The sequence below is a fragment of the Stylophora pistillata genome, chromosome 8 (genome assembly GCF_964205215.1).
Source record: "Stylophora pistillata chromosome 8, jaStyPist1.2, whole genome shotgun sequence".
NCBI classification, from domain to species: Eukaryota; Metazoa; Cnidaria; class Anthozoa; order Scleractinia; family Pocilloporidae; genus Stylophora; species Stylophora pistillata.
The window spans coordinates 13,226,279-13,244,339 of record NC_142526.1 but is presented as its reverse complement, the minus strand read 5'-3'; the positions used below and the strand labels follow the sequence as shown (position 1 = coordinate 13,244,339).

Below are 18,061 nucleotides of genomic sequence, written 5' to 3'. Positions count from 1 at the left end.
AAGAACAAATGGATCGGCTACAGCTCTCCGCCGTCTTAGATCAGAGAGCGCTTTTTAAAATACTTTGATTTACTAAAGGTCGCACAACTTTCAATGGATGCAGTAGTCTTGAATTACTGGCTTAGCAAGTTTGTGGTGGTGGTGGCCAAGAATCTGGGGGAGAGAAATCCACCGAAGACCGTTTATGAAATATTTAGGTCATTTTTGGAATTGTTGGTCGCAACAATGTCAATAGAAAAAAACACGGTTAACTGGTGCTTGCCTTAGGTCAGTTGGATGATTCTGTGTTCCTGCAGTCGGTAAAAGCCAGTTAGGTGGCTTGAAGTAAAGTTTCGCTGGGGCTGCTTGAAGCCAAAAATACCACAGATATTTTATAATTGCGGTAAAACCGCAGTAGAAAAACTCGTTTCACAGTGCGAGCTTTTCATTCCCGCTTCGTCTGGACGCTTTATCATTAATTTGAGACAGGGATATGGATGTATATAAAAGGTAAAAAATTTTCTAAAGGACGTTGGGAGAGATAATTTTGCTTACTGACAATTTTCTGGTACCTCTCCGCGGGTGCGAATTTGTCACGTTTTGTGTGGTCAGTGAGCGAAAATTTTAAATTTATGTCCATGATAATAGCTGAAAAGTATTACAATTGAGAAGAGAGCATCTTTATCATTACTCATTTATTTGTTATCTTTGTTTTCTTCACCACTCCCTTTATGGCACATTTCCATAAAACGCTGAATTTCATGTCAACGTGATATGGAGTTTCTCTCCTCCAAGACCCTTTTCATTCAGGGGACTTTTAAATTGCTGTTTCTCTATTTAAGTGACGTAGCCATGTTCCCAAAATAGGGAATCATTTCCAAGAGGTTTTCTCGATTGAGTTGTTTATATAAATTACGAATCAATTGCGAACACAACGGGATGGAAAGTATTGTGTCATTTCTGTTTTTTCTGTTTTGTATAGAAATCGATGAATGCCAGGAAGAAAGATACGACTGCCCCAAGTTCTCAAGATGTAAAAACCAAAATGGCGGCTATGAATGTCTCTGCAAAGAAGGTTACAGAAAGGCATCAGATGGAACTTGTTCAGGTAGTATTTCACATTAAGTTTCTATTTCATCTCTTGGTAACTGAGGTAACTACACGTGAGCTGATAGAGGCACTGCATGGGGAATCCCTTACGTATATTGAAAATACTTTAACTACAAATCACTCCCTGCATGGTAGAGAGACCAGGCATGGCCAGTATAACCTAATCTGTCCCAAGTATCGAAATACTACTGAGGCAGGAAGGTCTTTCCAAGTTAGTAGTATTAAGTTATGGAATAGTCTTCCAAATGAGCTTAGGAAACAACGTAGTATCTCCTCTTTTAGGAATGATTTGATGAATTATTTTATAAATTCTTATAGAGACATTGATTCTTTTGAAGCTGTATTATAATCTAGTTTTATTGTATTTATAATCTTTGAATAGTTACATTGTTCGACTAGTTAGTTCAATTTTTAATCTCTATGGCTTAGAATGTATTACTTACTAACTTTAGTTTTGAGGGCCACTGGTTTATCAGCGCAAGCTGTCATGTGTATACCCTCTTTAAATAAAGTCGATTATTATTATTATTATTATTATTATTATTATTATTATTATTATTATTATAGATGCATGTTGGTTCATATCCAAGTAATTGGTGCTTTCGGTATGGAAACAACATTATCAATAATACTTGTCATTATTATATGGCTGTGTCTCACAAGGACTGGGAACTACTGATTTCACGAATTTGATTGGCTGAAATCAATATTGAAAGCGGTCTAGATTTTCCCATCTAGACGGGCACCTAGACCGGTCTAGAAAAAAAAGGTACAAAGAATATAAAAAATTAGCATATAAGACACAGCCATATAACAAACATCTTATTAACCGAGCTAAGTCGGTCTGTATGGGAGAATCTTGACCGAGGTCAAGATTCTCCCATACAGACCTCCCGCTCGGTTAATAAGAACTAATTATTGTTTTCAGAAATTTGTAGTCCAGAGTGCGAAAACAATTCATATTGTCAGGATGGAAAGTGTCTGTGCAAGAGGGGCTTTTCTATGGGCTTGGACTTCACATGTAAAGCAGCTCCAGGTTAGTGATCAGATTTAATGAAATAGAAAAGGGTGGGTTGGAATAGAATAGGATGGGTTGAAGTTGAGTGGGATGTAACGACAGGACAGGATAGAATATGACACTACGACAGGATAGACTTAAGACCCACGTACAAAGCGTAAGGATGATTGTCCTTTGGCCACGCATAAAATCCTTGGCTGCATCAAGACGTAGCCCATGCAATGACCGAAACACACTCAAAGATTAATGATATTTTGCAGCCATCATCTCTCTAAGTAAACTAGCCTTTGGAGCCTTGGGGAGACAACTGCCTCTTATAGGGACAACTTCATGCAATTGTTCGTTTGTAATAAAATATTACTGGTAATATGTAATAAACCATATTCTAACTTTTTCTCGTATTTTTGCAGCTTTTGTTGAATCCTCAGGCGTTTCACTCCATTCTCGTGTTTTGTTCCTTATGATTGCGATTCTGTGGTTCCTGGTCCTGCTGTGGCTCATGGTACTGCTTTGAAAAAAAAACTTATCCCATTTTATGGCTTCTTGACGTTCTATTTTTATTATTACATATTGAAACTTCAATACGCTGGATGAATGATCAAATCAAGATTTTGAAAACCAGGAAACAAAACTGAAGTGACGTGAAATCATATTAAAACCTTGTAACGATGTTGTCATCTGAAGACCAAAAACTTGTTTATCTCAGGAAAAAAAAATTGTTTATCTCAGGAAAAAAAACTTATTTATCTCAGGAAAAAAAACTTGTTTATCTCGGGAAAAATAAACAACCTCAATTTTCTGCTTCAGTCTTCAATAATATATATATATATAGTCAAGCCTAAAAGCAGGCCCACTGTTAGTTTATTTTAAAGCTCTTATTCACTTGTGCAGAACTTCTCAATGGCTGTTGTAAAGTGTTCTTCTCGAAAAAGGGACCAATCATTTTTTTGTTTGGTTGTGAACTTGGTTAGCCGATGTAGGAAACTCGACAAATGTGTAATGAACGGCAGCAAAATGTGCACACATTCATCATTATACTTACAAAAAATATGCTTCTTTGAGATATGACCTTCTCACAGCTTTGAGAAATCTTAGAAACTCCCATTTTACACACATGTGGAAGAGGGCTGCTAACTACTCCGCCCTCATCGTTTATCATGCTTAAGCAAATATATCTGTGACAATCTGTCTACCCTTAAATGAAATAACTGAAACAGAGTTCTTGCATGGGAGGTCGACTGAAGGTTTTCAGTGCTCTTCAAAGGGTTGTGAAAATGAGGCGGGATCTCAAAAATTCGATACTATAATTGGCCAGTTTGGAATGAACTACACCCCTGATGACTTGAAATCTGATTTGGAAAATCTTAAGAATCTAAGAGAATGATATGAAAATTGTGGCAGTCTTCCATCCAGGAGACATAATCCTCCAATGGGGAAACTTCTTCGAGATCATGTAGTGAAAATAGCCAAATCCCGCATCCCGCTAAACCTATTGTGGACCCTCTGAAGGGAGGGTGCTTATTTAAAACATGGCGCTTATTAGGATAGGGCGCTTATTCTTTCTCGAGAATCAACAGTAACTAAGCTTTGATGTTCACTTAAAAAGGATCAAGAAAACTAGAACATTTACTGGACGAGATCGACGTTTAAGACGATTGAAGGGACTGTGCACTCACATGGACATCAACCTCTTGAGTTGAGAGACATCAGCCTCTCTCTGTTTTTGTAACGAGGCTATAAATTAGTCATTCAACAAAGATGAACCACGGTTGATCTCAGAGTACTCGTGCTGTAACAGTGCTATCATTGAAACAGAATAGGTGCGCTTATTTGATTGAAGAGGTCATGGCCTTGAAGCGGACATGAAAGTAGTTTTTAGGTACTGTGACTTATCTACTGAGATAAATTTGGTTGGCACTTTAGTAGATATTTCAGAAGAATACATGCACTGTAAACAAGGGTGCATGATAGTGTTACCTAGCAAGGGACCATTGTAGATTTTCACTTCTCGGTATTGAAGTTCGAGACCTTCATTCTGAAGGGCAAGGGTAACAAACCGTGCTATGATGTTTTTTGGGAGAATCATAGTCTAAACAGGTTCTTTGGTTGGAGAAACTAGGCTGGCTACATGGCGTCCTTTTCCGAAAGAATCTTCACCAGCATCTGTCAATGATAAAACATCACCTAATGTTAGCTTCAACTTGACGGATTTCTTGGCAAAGTTCTTATTCGATGTGACCTTGGCATTTAAAAGTGCCTGGTTGGTCATTAGTTTAATGACCAACCAGGCACTTTTAAATGCGCTCGTGCACGATGCAAAAAGTACCCTTTCATTCACAACATTGAGAAAATATCGAGACCCAAACGATCCATTAAGATCACCGATCACTTCACGTGCACCTCCGCCAATGTAATCTATTGCATAACTTGTACTTATTACAAAAAGATTTAAATCGGCCAAGCAGGTAGAAGACTAGGTGACCGATTCCAAGAACACCTTCGCGACGTGAAGAGGAATGACAAGGACACATCGAAACCAGTCGCTAGACATTTTGATTTACCTAACCATTCTAAGCAACACATGGCAATCTACGGTCTTTCCTTACACTTAGGTAGCACGGAAAGCCGGAAAACTCTTGAACAAAAGCTCATCTTTCAAACCGGCAGTCTAAATCCCACAGGTATCAACGAACGCTTTTCATTCCACTAATTTATTCGTGTTTTTCTCGTTGCCATGTTCCCACCAATCACGTAGCATCTTTTTCTGCCTTTAAAAACACACACAACCCCCAATTCCCCTATACGCTCCGACGAAGAGCTAACGCTCGAAACGTCAGCTTTTATAATCGTAACGGTGGCCAATTTACCATTTCAACTTTGTTCATATATTCAAATTATTTCGTTACCCCCACCGACGCAGCCCCAAACAGTTTCTTTAGAAACTATCAGCCTTCAGTCAAAAGAAAAGATCGGACGAGAAGATTAACTGAAATGTCTTCATGCCGCATTAGTGTAAACTACACCTATCGTAAGATCGATTCGACACTACGTAAATTTGTCCCCGTCTTTCTTCTATTGTTGCTGCACCCACCAAGTCTTTGATCGCAGCCTATGTATGATTCCTTTTCATTGCTTAAGGACTTTGTAGGACGAGTTCCTGCCAAGTTTACGAAGAAAATAAAATATCAAGTATGAGCAATAAATTCATTGATCACTGAAGCTCTGTCTAGAGCTTTGTCTGAGAACTGATCTTCATTAAAACATAACGAGGAAACTAAAGAGTATTCTTACTTATCTTCGTTTGGAAAACCTCCTCTTCACAGAGTTGTATATACATTGCATATTGGACTGGCCAGCAGATCCACAATCTGGTACCAGTAACTGGCTGACGGCATTCAAAGTGGTTTCCTTTTCTTGCTCCATATGCTCTGATTGAGATACAATCTTTTTCATCTAACAACAAATAAAACATGGTATTGTTTCAGTCAACTTTCAACATTACAAGCGTAACATCAGTTTGAACCATTTTCAAATGAATTGCTTGGTTTCGTAATTCTTGAGAAATGAATTCTTGGAAATTGGCCTAAAAAGGATAACTTTTGCAAAATTTACTGTCAATATCTTTTTCGTTGTTGTTAGTTTGTTTATTTTATCTATAATCCAAAATTGAGTATAATGATCTTAAAGGTAATCCTATATATGTTAAGGAGGTGGACTAGAAAGGGTGTTAAGGAGGTGGACTAGAAAGGGATAACCTCTTCTACCTCCTTTCACAATTTTTCATGTATTTTTTGTTGCTAATGCACTGTTTGTTAGTTTTTGTTTGCTTTCTTTGTGTGATTAATTGTGAATAAATATTATTTATAATATTATTAATCCTAAATGATGTCGGTCATCATCTCCCTTTGGAGTTCCGTGGTTATAGTGAACACTTATTCTTCGAGAAGTCGTCACTAGAAAAAGAGAGAACAAAATATATGAAAAACAAGATAAAAGAAAGAATAATTAAACAAAGAACTTACCGACTTTGATTTTGACATTGTCATATTGAAATCTGGCGTGTAGCAATATGAAAACAAGCTCCACTCGAACATTTTTCACCAGGTTCACACTCCAGAAATAGTGAGCCAAGTGAAAGGTTAAGGTTTAAAACATGTGCTTGCGACCCCGTCGATAGCCAAACGACTCGCTTTGTCGTTGAAAAGAACATACGACCATTGCTTTCTTCCGATAACGTTTCCTGTCGAGAGTTTATGAGCTCAATAAAAAAAATCAACGTATTCGTGGCTGTAATCCAGAAATCACAGAAAAGAAGAGAAATCAACTGTGTATCGAGTGAGAATATCGAACTTCTAAGAAATTCCGAAAAAAAAACAATAAGTAGCACTGGAAAACATCAGGTCAAAATTGGGTCAAGATTGGAATTCTATTGACTCACTAATTCACTTACTTTCTCATCTCGACAACGTATGTGGCTTCGCCTCTCCTAGGAGACAGCAGCCACAAAAAAACTATCGTTGCCACTCACAGACCTCAGTGAAGTCGCTCGATTCAGCAAATATGGAATACTAACTGACGATAGACCTTTTCAGCTTCTTACGTCATTGATTGGTCACGTGGTCCTAAATGGGTAAACAACGGCGCGGCCATAACAACTTTAATTGCGAAGCGTAAGGAATGGTCGACTATCGCTGCGCCTGTGTAACTGCCACAATATTTCCAAAAAATCGGATCGGTATGCTCTTGTATATGCTACGGATCCTAACCTTCAGAAGATACGCATCTATGCCATATTCCTTCAACTACTAGTCGCACGAATTTGTGTTTTAATCTGCATGAGTAAATGGTCAGAAAAATTATTTCTAATTTCTCAATTTTTTGAAGTAATGGTTCCTTTTCAATTTCTTTCAAAACCGATTTGAAATTTTTTTAAAAGGTCTATCAGGATTCGCTCGTGTAATTGTTAGATCAATTTGTCAGAGAAATTTACGTTCATCAGGAAAGTCAAGGAATTTAAAAAAACCTATGACTGCGGCAATTATTATGTTAGGGATGTTTTGGTATCAACCCCTATACCGCATTGTTTCTTTCTTTATACAGGTAGTTGTTGAAATCTGCTGAGGAATACACTCATTCGTAAAACCAAGTTTCCCAAGTCAGAAGCTGAAAGTAACGAGGTTATTTATGGAATAAAAGAGCTTTAACCTGTGGTTTTTACCATATGTGCAGGCGTTCACTTCAACTTCACATAATCGCAGTACTGGGGCTTCAGTAGTAATCTTGACAGAATTTACAAACACATACAGGTCAGAGCTACATTGGTAGCTTGTCTCTCGGTCGTCGACTAGAAATTTCTCAAATGCGCATTTTATGTAATGGTTCCTGTCGCCTTAAAAATAAAGAAGAAACGTAGCGGTGTACAATGAAACAAAGATAATATAGATCAAATGGAAATAAATAAAGGAGGGAGGTCAACACTTTGTCTCAAATTTAACGATATAATGAAATGTTAAATTAGAGAGAAAAGAACTATGATTATCTATATTACTTTCAGAGCACAAATTTCATTTTGTATAATTTTCGGTAAGATTTTCGCGGACAATCTGATCGATTTCTCTTACATTGTGTGCTGAGACTGAAACTTTATACCTCAAGCAAATCTCCGTCACACGACCCAAACAAACATAGCGAGCAATTGATCTATTAGTCTATGTCCGTGTTAAAACACACGAAAGGACTCTGAAAGTACACTTAACTCTGATTGGGCAGAAAAAGACAAAGATTTTCTGGCACCAATCAGATGGCAGAACGACTGCGACCGTTTGGAACTAGTCTTGTAAAACAATGTCCCCAGGGGCTCTTCATACCCTAACTTGAAATCGACCCACAGCCCCTGGGTCTCCGAGAATGTGAACTGAGGGGAGTGCAACTTGATCTGATATCAAACACAAGTGAACAAAATCACATGATGGCATAGTAGGAGTGTGATATGAAATCAAAAGTTTGATATCAGACCGAAATTGTACGACACTGAACATTTTCTGGATTTATGTAAATGAAGCTCCCCTTTGTTCACTTTAGAGAGTAGTAGCAATGTCAAACATAGGAAATAAAATTTGAAAAATACTTCATTTTGTGTACATTATTTGCTCTAATCTGATTGGCAAACCGTATACAATCCTGCAATATGATTGGTCGTCTAAATGTAGTGTTGAATTTTGTTTTGCTAACAAAAAGATGCGATTCAGACTGAAAATAGTGGGATTCGAGCTCGAATCATACAATTTGAACCAATCAAATTACAGGATTTGATGGTGATTCAAAATGGATATAATAAATTGGAATATCTGGGAAGTATAAAGTATAGAGCAACCTGTGTTTTGTTTGAGAAGTCAATATTCATCATGTATGACAGGAGGGTGCAGTAAAAATCAGTGCAATCAAAAATATGTAAAAGAAATCCATAGGGAAACAGGAACATTTTTATATTAAAAATGGGAGTTGCAAAGTTTTTAGCCTTTCTTGGTGTAGGAGTTTCAATCTTTGAAGATGATAAATGATGATCAGCTAATTTGTTGTCAATTAAAATTTAATTAAGCTGCCCTATTCCCTCTGCCATACATTGTGAACACAGTCTTAATGTAAAAAGTAATTGAAGAAAAAACTATCCACTTAGTACTTTGCTTCCTGGAAGAACACTGGATCAAAATTAGTTCTAGGGCAAAAAACAAATTGTCATCAATGTAACTAAAAAAAATGACACCATTCCAATCCTGCGAGTCCAGGCTGGCACTGAATCTGGTAGTAATAAATGTCTGTTGTCTTCAGTTTGTACTGGTTAGTGTTCTGGTCCTTAGTTAGATGTCTGACATTGTCAAATGAAGTTTCACCTTCTTTGACAACTTTTATTTCTAATAAGCCAAATGGATTCTGACCATTATTTACTGCACCAAGATCATAGACTTTTCTGTCTGGACTACAACAATTAAAGCCATGCGCATTTGGTCATCCTTTGCCCGGCCAAGTAAGCGGTGTAACTTTAATTCAGGATGACATCTAGAATCCCCGCTACACAAGGGAACACAACAATGGTACGAAGATTTCTTCTTCGGGTCTGATGGCTCGTCGGTAGTTTCGAAATCTACAGTGAATTTTAGCATTGCGTTTAGTCTCAATGTAAGACGCATAATTACTCTCATGATATCGTGAGAAATCGGGCGTAAAATGCCGTAAAATTCTACTCGATTGCTATTTTCGATCTAATATTTTATTTTCATAGAGTTTAGAAGTCCAATACCTGAAAAAAAGCAGAAAAAAGTATATTCTTTGAAGTACATACCTTGCGAAGCCGCCATGTTTCTTAGCCGTCGAGGGGGTTGTTGGTGACAGTTTTTTCACGATTTCGAGAAAAATATCGTGCTTTCCATCAAAAAATCTAGTCCGAACGAGAGATTTAGTAAATATCTTACAGTTCTTATAGATATTTCAAAAGGATTGAGCGTAATGAACAAAAAACTATTGTCTAAAGCCAGATATGCTTGACCTCTTACGAGAGTTTGTTTACTGGAGCGCTTGCTCTCCAGTTTTGTGTTGCTATGCAGTATTCAAGCACGTGACCTCTAGCTGCAAAGGGCCTTATTTGCTTTAGGACGAAACAAACGCGACCTTCTCGAGACAGCAAGTGCCATACTTTTTAGATAGAGATTTTTTAACGGCTCTTTTGTATTTCGTGCTCGAAGTACCTCTCCAATCCCCGCTTGATTCTCAGTTAAAGAGACAACTTGTTTGCTTCAACATTTTTATGCTGTCAAGAAAACTCACGTTATTCATGGAATTTCACAACGTTCGTTCTGGGCATGCGCATGTTTAGGTTGACGATTTTCGAGTTAAGGCCCGTTTCAACGGTTTCAACATTTGCTTCAACATGCATTTCAACACTTTGTTAAAACAATTGTTCGATGCGTTTAAATAGGTCGTCCAACATTACTGAAAACGAAAAAAATGTTGAAAGCATGTTAAATCAAGTTTAAATCGGTTTAAACTTTCGTGACAATTTTGTCCGCCAAAATGAGTTAAATATTGGAAATAACAAAAAATCCCCCAAAAATTTAGATTGCAACGGAATCAAATAAAGAACACTTCAGACTGTTTTTAAATACGCGTTCTTTTCATTCGGAAAATATTTGGTCACATTTACAGTTTTGTTTAATTTCAAGCGACGTTCAAATAATGGTTGTCTACACCTCGTGAAGCTGACGTGAGAGCCACAAAACCGATTTTGCCGCCGTTCGCGAAAAAAAAAAGTGCAATTGAACTCAAAGTATTTTTTCTAGAAATAGTTCATCCAGACCTATATTCTGACAAAGTTTGGGGATTTTCGATTTTTTCATATTGCACACCTCCGGGCGATATTTACGGACGGCCGCTCTTAAATATTCACTAAATACACTAAAAACTCAAAACTAGGGGTACGTAGAGAACGTCTAAACTAAATCAGCGGTGCTTACGAAAGTGGAATTGTAGACATAAATTTAAATATATACAAAGTCATCTTTTTTAAAATTACAAGTGGATGCAGACGTTATCTTAAAACTGAATTCAATAAAATTAACTAGAGATTTAAGTTTTAGGCTGAGGTCACTATGAAATATTTTTTTAAGTTCCAGCATATGCGGAGTCCAGGTCAGTTTCTCACCGACGGTCATTCCCAGTAATCGTGATTTCGATACCCATTCTATTGTGGAGTTTCCAATGAAGATCGGGAGGATGTTAACTGGGGAATTTCTTCTAGAGATTGGCATGGCTTCACTTTTACTTGTGTGGGGTGTTAATCTATTAGTGAGGCACCACTCGTTTGGTTCACGGAGTGCAGAATCTAACTGGGCAATACTTTTTTCTACCGTGTCGCTTATGCAGTAAACCGTTGTGTCGTAGGCAAAGATGTAAACGGATCCGGAAGACACAGATGACGGAAGATCGTTCGTAAAAAGAGTGAAGAGAGTCGGCCCCAAAACGGACCCTTGAGGAATTCCAAAAGGGATCGGTATCATCTCCGGCTGGAGTTGATCCATTAACGGCTGTGAGTTGCTTTCTTTCCTTTAAGTAACTTTTAAGCCAGTCCAGAAGTGGTCCTGATATGCCAAAGTCCCTTTCCAACTTCATTTCGAGAATGGCGTGCGACACACTGTCGAATGCCTTTTTAAAATGCCTTTAAAATCTATGAAGGCAACTGCCACCACTAATCCTACGTCTACAGTTTCTCTCCACGTTTCAGTGAGTTGTGTTAGTAGCAGTTCTATTGAAAATCCTGCGCGGTATGCCAATTGTTTGTCCGTGACTAGATTATTAGCTTTATATATGTGACGAACAATTGTGTCGTTGACTATTGATCCAAGGATCTTACTTGGGACGCTTAGCAATGATATCGGTCTATAATTGCAGCAATCGGTTACATCGACTGGGCGACCGGTACCGATTCCGAGAACACCTTTGCGACGCAGAAAGGAATGACAAGGACGCATCAAAACCAGTCGCTAGACACTTTAATTTTCCGAATCATTCTAAACAACATATGGCAATCAGCGTCTTTCCTTACGTTTAGACAACACGGAAAGCTGCAAAACTCTTTAACAAAAGTAAATTTTATCTTTCAAATTGGCACTTAATCCCACAGGTATCAACGAACGCTTTTTATTCCACCAATTTAGTCGTGTTTTTCTCGTCGCCATGTTCCCACCAATGGCGTAGCTCGCTTTCTGCATATAAACCCACAGACAACCCACAATTCCTCCCTTTGCTCTGACGAAGGGCTAACGCTCGAAACGTCAGCTTTCTTATTCGTTACGGTGGCCAAATTACAATTTCAACTTAGTTGATAAAACCAAATTACCTTGTTACCTCCACCGACGCAGCACCACAGTTTCTTTAAAAACTTTCAGCCTTTATTGTTGCTTAATTAGCCAAGCCTAATATGGGACCTCCACTAACTTCATTTTATAGCCCATGATTCACTTTTAAAGAACTCCTCACTGACTGTTGTAGGGTTTTCCTCTCAAATTTAGGAACCACTTACCATTTGTTGTGTGGTAGCGAACTTGGTTAGCTGATGTACATGTAGTCAATTCGACATATGTGGGGCGAACGAGTAGCGAACTTGAACTTAACGAACTCCGTATCGGTAGCGGAACGAGCGTATTTATTCGTCATTATATTCCGAAAAAATATGCTCCTTTAAAGAGATGACTTATCAGCAAGAGATTATAAACTGAGAGACCATAGGCACACAGGATATTTTTTGCCAGGGCAAGGAGAGGCGGTGAACCTCTTTGCCAAAATTAAAGATTCTTGCTAGTTTCCCAAGTTTCTACGAAACATTCGAAACGAAACAAGGGTCGTACGATACACTAACATAGGCCTACCTATCAAATTAAATATTATTACGTATGAATCTTCCTTATGACCTCACGTTGAAATCAATAGCTCCAGCCATGTTTTGTGAGACAAAGTAATCTGCAGTTCGAACAAATCGGGTAGAAATCATGAAAACATAGTTTTTTTCGTTTTGTAGAAGCTCACAAGATTAAGATTGGCCACATTTCAGCCCTATTGAAGGGGAAATTTTTGCTAGTTCGTTGTAAACAAATGTTCCTTAAATACCTCGCAATCCTGTCTTCATAACTGATTTGATTTTAAAAATAGGAGTAAACGCCAAAACAAAAAGGAAACCCTGATTTCGTTCTCTAATCATCATTTCAGTTAGAGATATTTCTTCGAACCGTTCAGTATATTGTCAAAGCTTTCAGACTTATTCTATCTAGATTAAGTAGCCATATTTTGCACTGTATGTATGAATCAGAAATATTTTTTAAGGAAGTGCCGTATACACGCATAAATGTTGAAACCAATTGATGTTCGTTGAAAATCTTTAAGGGTCCACGACTTAACCGATAGTGCTTGTTAACCTACAAAGGGGGAATTTTCTGGACCCAATACAGAGCTGTGAGTTTGAAACCCAAACACAGTAGAAAGCTAATCGAGCTCTTGCCAACACGCTATGAATTGTCTCGGAGATTCCCTCTTGAATTGGGATATTAATGTATGATTACTGAAACTATGAAAGTTGTGAAAGGAATTTTGGGGCCCAAGCCTCAAAGCTATGAAACCGAATCTGACATTAACAATCACGACACAGATAGTGACATTGATCCAGAATACATAACATTTCCGATTTCGTTTACAAAAGCGGATGAAGTATGCGTCAGACTAAACGATTTGATTCAAACTGGCAGAATACCTAAAGACAAAATACTTTACAAGTATCTGAATTCAATTACTTATGCAATGATTAATCCAAATCATGAATTTGACGAGGAAGTTGTGCAGTTCTTTAATTCTATCAAATTTTTGGGGGGCGAAAGAACTGTTAATTTTGTCCGGGGACCAATGTGGCATGGATGTGGTAAAGGAGGGGAACTGAGTCCAGAATGCGCAAAGCCAAACCTCGGTGGGCCATCAGGAGCAACGAGAAACGAGCGCTCTTTTGGTTAAACAACTAAGTCTGGCATAGTAAAACCTTGGTTTGATTCCTTCCTTCAGCTGTCAAAAGATACGTTGGATGCAAAGCCGTTGGTTGAAACAACGGTCCTAAAAGTATATGGCGTGGCTGTGGAGAATGACAGTACTGCCCTAAAACCAGCCATACAATATGACGAAAAGCAGCAAATAAATGTTGGCCTAAAAGATAGCGCTGACATTGTTTTTGTCACTTCAAACCCAGATCCCAAACCGGAACTTCTGAAGGAAAACATTGTATCCGAGGCAAATGTTTGTTACCTTTCCACTGCCAATAACAACGTGGCGATGCCCGTCGGTGTACGATATAAGCCCAAGGCAGGAAACAGTGGAGAGGAAATGAAACAGCAGTTTCTTGAGGAGGCTGATATCCTACAAACGTGTCATTGTTGTGTTAAGGCTGCAACCTCAAATGACCATATCCTCCAAAAGGAGGCAATAGCCATATCCAAAAGCCATTGCGATACGTGCATTTCAACCAAAAGTGTTTGTCCTGAGTGTAGAAAGAAAGGACAAACTAGTTTCAGATCTACCTTAAGAGCTTGCCAGAGATGTTTAGAGGCTGGTCAGCAATGCGTACGAGCTGCAGTTTTGGTTGTAGTGACTGCCTGTGAATCTGGAAATAAGAAAGCATTTGAACTGATAGGAGAGAGCAGAATGAAAGGAACTTTAGATCCTCGGTTCATGTTTATTTCCCTTCCAGATGCCGTGCATGTAGGCAAAAGTCTAAAGTGCAATTTTGCCAACTGGATGCTGTTGTTACGCGAAGAAAGGGCGTGCTTGTCTATGCTTCATACGATAAGGAACGCAGATCCCAACCTTAAGAAAATACTGCCACGGGACAGCGTCCTCAACAAGGATAGAATGGATGTAGACTGGATTTTACACTTGTCAAAGGGGAACGTCCTGTTGCACTTAGAGAGCATCGACCACGTAGTCCATTCAATTGTCTCTGACAGTTATAGGATCTCGGAAACCAACAAAATTGGCATGTACCCTCACCCAATTGCAGTTTGTGTTGGAGACCATGGCAAAATTCTTGTCCTCGACTATGCGCCAGTGAAGAATTCTTCAAGGCTGTTGGAAGTAAGGCTGCATGTTCCTGCAGACGTTAAAATCCTCGGAGAATACTTAGGTGGCACTTCTATGGTATACTCTGGTGGTATAGCGTATCTTTGTCAGCCCTCTGGAATTCAGATAGTTCCAATATCGGCGAAACCAAGGTTGCAGGTCAAGGCGTTGAAAAAGTCAGATCATATTAGCGAGCTTCTTCAGAGAGGACTCCCCCAACATGGCACGGTCCAGGTGCTCGGAGAAAGTCTTGAAAATTACGTAAAGAACTTGAAGAAAGCCTATAAAGAACGAAGTATCGATTTTACGATGGTGTATTTATCTGACAGAATCAAGCCTTTTTGTATTGCAAAGGCAAGCGAGTCTATTCTTGTTTGTTCCAGCGATGTGGACGAAGCAATTTACATGATCACGCTGGAGATGGATGGGGTAGTGGTTAAGGGAAATGTTAACTTTTTCTCTCGTTATCCAAATGGCTGCAAAGAAGGGGTTTCCATGTGCGTAAATAGAAACATTCTGTATGTGTCACATAAAGGAGTGCCCGGTGGTGTAGCTGCCATAAAAATGACATACCTAGTGGTTGACATGATTGACAAGAACGGAACACTAGATTGCGTACAAAGTTCGCATGTTGCACCTTATAAAGGTGGCAATGTTTTTGTTGACACAGAAGGACGTCAAATCAAGGCAAAGATCCCACGTCAAAAAGTTAGGGTTATTGCTGGAACAGGAAATGAGGGAAATTCCAACGGTAAAGCCGAGAACGCCCGCTTTTCTCAGCCTGTGGGAATTTGTGTTGAGTGCGACAAAAACATTTTTGTTACTGATGCGCAAACCGGTGCTGTCAAATTAGTTACGACAATAAAAGGAACTGCAGAGTTTTTAAGACATTTGGGACTTCTCTACAAAGCGTTCTCTATCCATTTAAAGCACCAAAGGCAGAAAAGCTCTCTTTAGAAGAAGCTATATGCAAACTCGAAACTCTAGACCATTTTTTGAAGGAAACAGTTCAAAATGTCATCAGCTTCTTTGAGAAACCGTGCAAACCCTCGGGTGCCATAGGAACTGTGTCCAGACAAACACTATCTTCCGTCAGCATGATACTTGAGGGGTTGAGAGCTCTGGAACTGCTGTTAAAGGAACTGAATCCAGATTACAAGATTGACCTGCACACTTGTCTCGCTGTTCAAGTCGAAAACCTCCATGCAATAGGCCACTTCAAAGAGCAGTTCCCAACTTTGCTACAGTATGCACAGAATCTAGCCAATACGGTGTACGAGAGCATTGAAAGAGTCGTTCAGTGGGCGGCTTACTACTACACTCACGAGAAGTCCTATTATCCTATCGTTGTTCAGGCGACGCCACTCAATGCCCTTCCCCGGATGTCCCATCTGAAGTCGGCGAGAAAACTTAACGATCGAGAGCGAGAGTCGATGTTGGAATGGGCAGCAAACAACGGAAAAGCTGTCAGGCAACGAACAGTACGCCAGGAAACAACAATGTTCAGAGCAGGAACTCTGCCACTTAACATGTATTCCACTTCTGAGCAACCAAAGGAGAAGATAACGATGGAGAGAACTCTGAGACATGTGGACGCTGCAGGTGACGTGGGATGTCCTGTTGAAAGCAACAGAAAGCGTCAAGACGAAGAAAACCAGAAAGACACAGACGACGAACAAGAATCTGAATACGACACAGAATCTGGAAGCGAATTTCCTGCAACTGTAGACAGTGACCTGGAGGACGAAATCACTTTTCTGCGAGCTGTAACAACTCGCAGTGGACGAAATGTTCGTGTTACATCAAATTTCTTTTAGCTTTTTCGCTTTCATCATGTTCACTGGCAACCAACCGTACACCTGAGAGGAGAGAGAACGAATAACACAATAACAGAGAAGGTCCCAGAAGAAAACCTAAATTGTCAAAAGTAGCTGATCGTCTGGTGCTCACATACCTTAAGCTGTAGACAGAGCGTCCGACACGCTAGTCAGAATACCACCACGCCACTACCTTTAGGTAAAATAAACTGACAGAAATATATATATATATATATATATACTAACTGCATAACCAATTATTACGCTGGAATGTATATTCTTTTTTTTATAGCCACATGAAACAGAACTGTAGTAATAAGACGATATACCTCTGAAGTCTTGAACAAGTTTGCTCTAATTGTTAACGTTCCTCTACGAGTTCAGCGCTTTCTCAAATACATTCAAACGACTGTCAATAATATTATATATAGGGTAAGGCGTCAAGTCTTTCTCATGTGTACGTTTATTTTCCGTGACCCGTGAAAGTCTAAAATTAATTATCGTGTTTCTTGATTTGCGTTTTTTAATGGCCGTGAACTGTGCGCGTGACCCCCCCTTACGGCCCCTCTTCAGATGAAATACGACTAATGGAAATCTTAAGAACAGTGCAATTCATTTTAGTCTGGCCTGGATGTTGCCCTTTGGACATTCAGGCACAAAGGCATTTTCCATATGTTTGGTTACCGTCCAAATTAGGTTAAGCTTTAGGTCTTTTGTGCAAGGAATTAATTTTTTGTATTATCTGTTAAGTGTCCAAAGTGCAGTAACAATTACCTGTATTCACAAACAGAGGACCAATGATTTGCATACAGTCGAACTTGTATTAAAGGGCACCATATTAAGTGGTCAGTGGTAATTTAAGTCCCAAATTCTTTCCCACTAATCACTGTGACTTTCACCTCTATTGAGTGGTCACCTCTATGAATTAAAGCAGTCACGGTCACCCGACAGAGTTCGAGTGAACTTTTTGTATTGTCCTCAACCAGTATAATGAATGGTCACTTGAAGCAGGACCACCCAAATAAAACTAAGAATAATCTTTCATTCAAGTAATTTTCAATCCATATTTCTTTCCCAAAATCAAAATTAGTAGTATATTTGAGCAAGATTCTGCACATTAAGTGCTCAGTTATGGCATAATGGGGCATTTTGTATTGTTTCTTTGATAATACCTCTAATCTGTGGAACCTGTATTAAGCAGTGAACTTGTAGCAGTCACCCCACCATTCCCCATGGGTGACCACATAATACAGGTTTAACTGTAGTTGTTTGTTGTGCCTAATTGCTGAGAAATGGTATTGAGAGTACTTAAAAACCAAGTTATTCAAATTGTTGGATAAAATTTTTTCAATCTGTAGAAGAATGAGCATCTTGAGCAGCACATACATCCCTCTAAAAAAAGAAACCTTTAATTAACTCCAGAGTGAATTATCGATTCTGCCTCATTTGATAGTCCATGCTATAGCTCCAGGAAGTAATATTTCAGTGTATGGGA

The 18,061-nt window shown here is 38.9% G+C and overlaps 2 protein-coding genes across 2 annotated transcripts in view; both read left to right on the top strand.

Annotated features, from left to right (window-relative positions):
* Positions 1–2,909, top strand: part of LOC111340028 (uncharacterized) — a 31,220-nt gene extending 28,311 nt beyond the window's left edge. The window contains exons 22-24 of the mRNA XM_088729503.1: positions 962–1,087; positions 2,018–2,125; positions 2,518–2,909. Coding sequence (XP_088585629.1) covers positions 962–1,087; positions 2,018–2,125; positions 2,518–2,621 — 338 coding nt within the window. The 3' untranslated portion in view covers positions 2,622–2,909. The remainder of the gene's footprint in view (positions 1–961; positions 1,088–2,017; positions 2,126–2,517) is intronic.
* Positions 2,910–16,153: 13,244 nt separating this feature from the next.
* Positions 16,154–16,644, top strand: LOC148725062 (uncharacterized). The gene has a single exon (XM_088729535.1). The coding sequence runs from the start codon at positions 16,183–16,185 to the stop codon at positions 16,564–16,566; it is 384 nt and encodes a 127-aa protein (XP_088585661.1). The 5' UTR covers positions 16,154–16,182; the 3' UTR covers positions 16,567–16,644.
* Positions 16,645–18,061: the final 1,417 nt, after the last annotated feature.

Coding starts and splice junctions, on each gene's coding strand:
- LOC148725062 (XM_088729535.1), top strand. CDS start 16,183: ATGTTGGAATGGGCAGCAAACAACGGAAAAGCTGTCAGGCAACGAACA.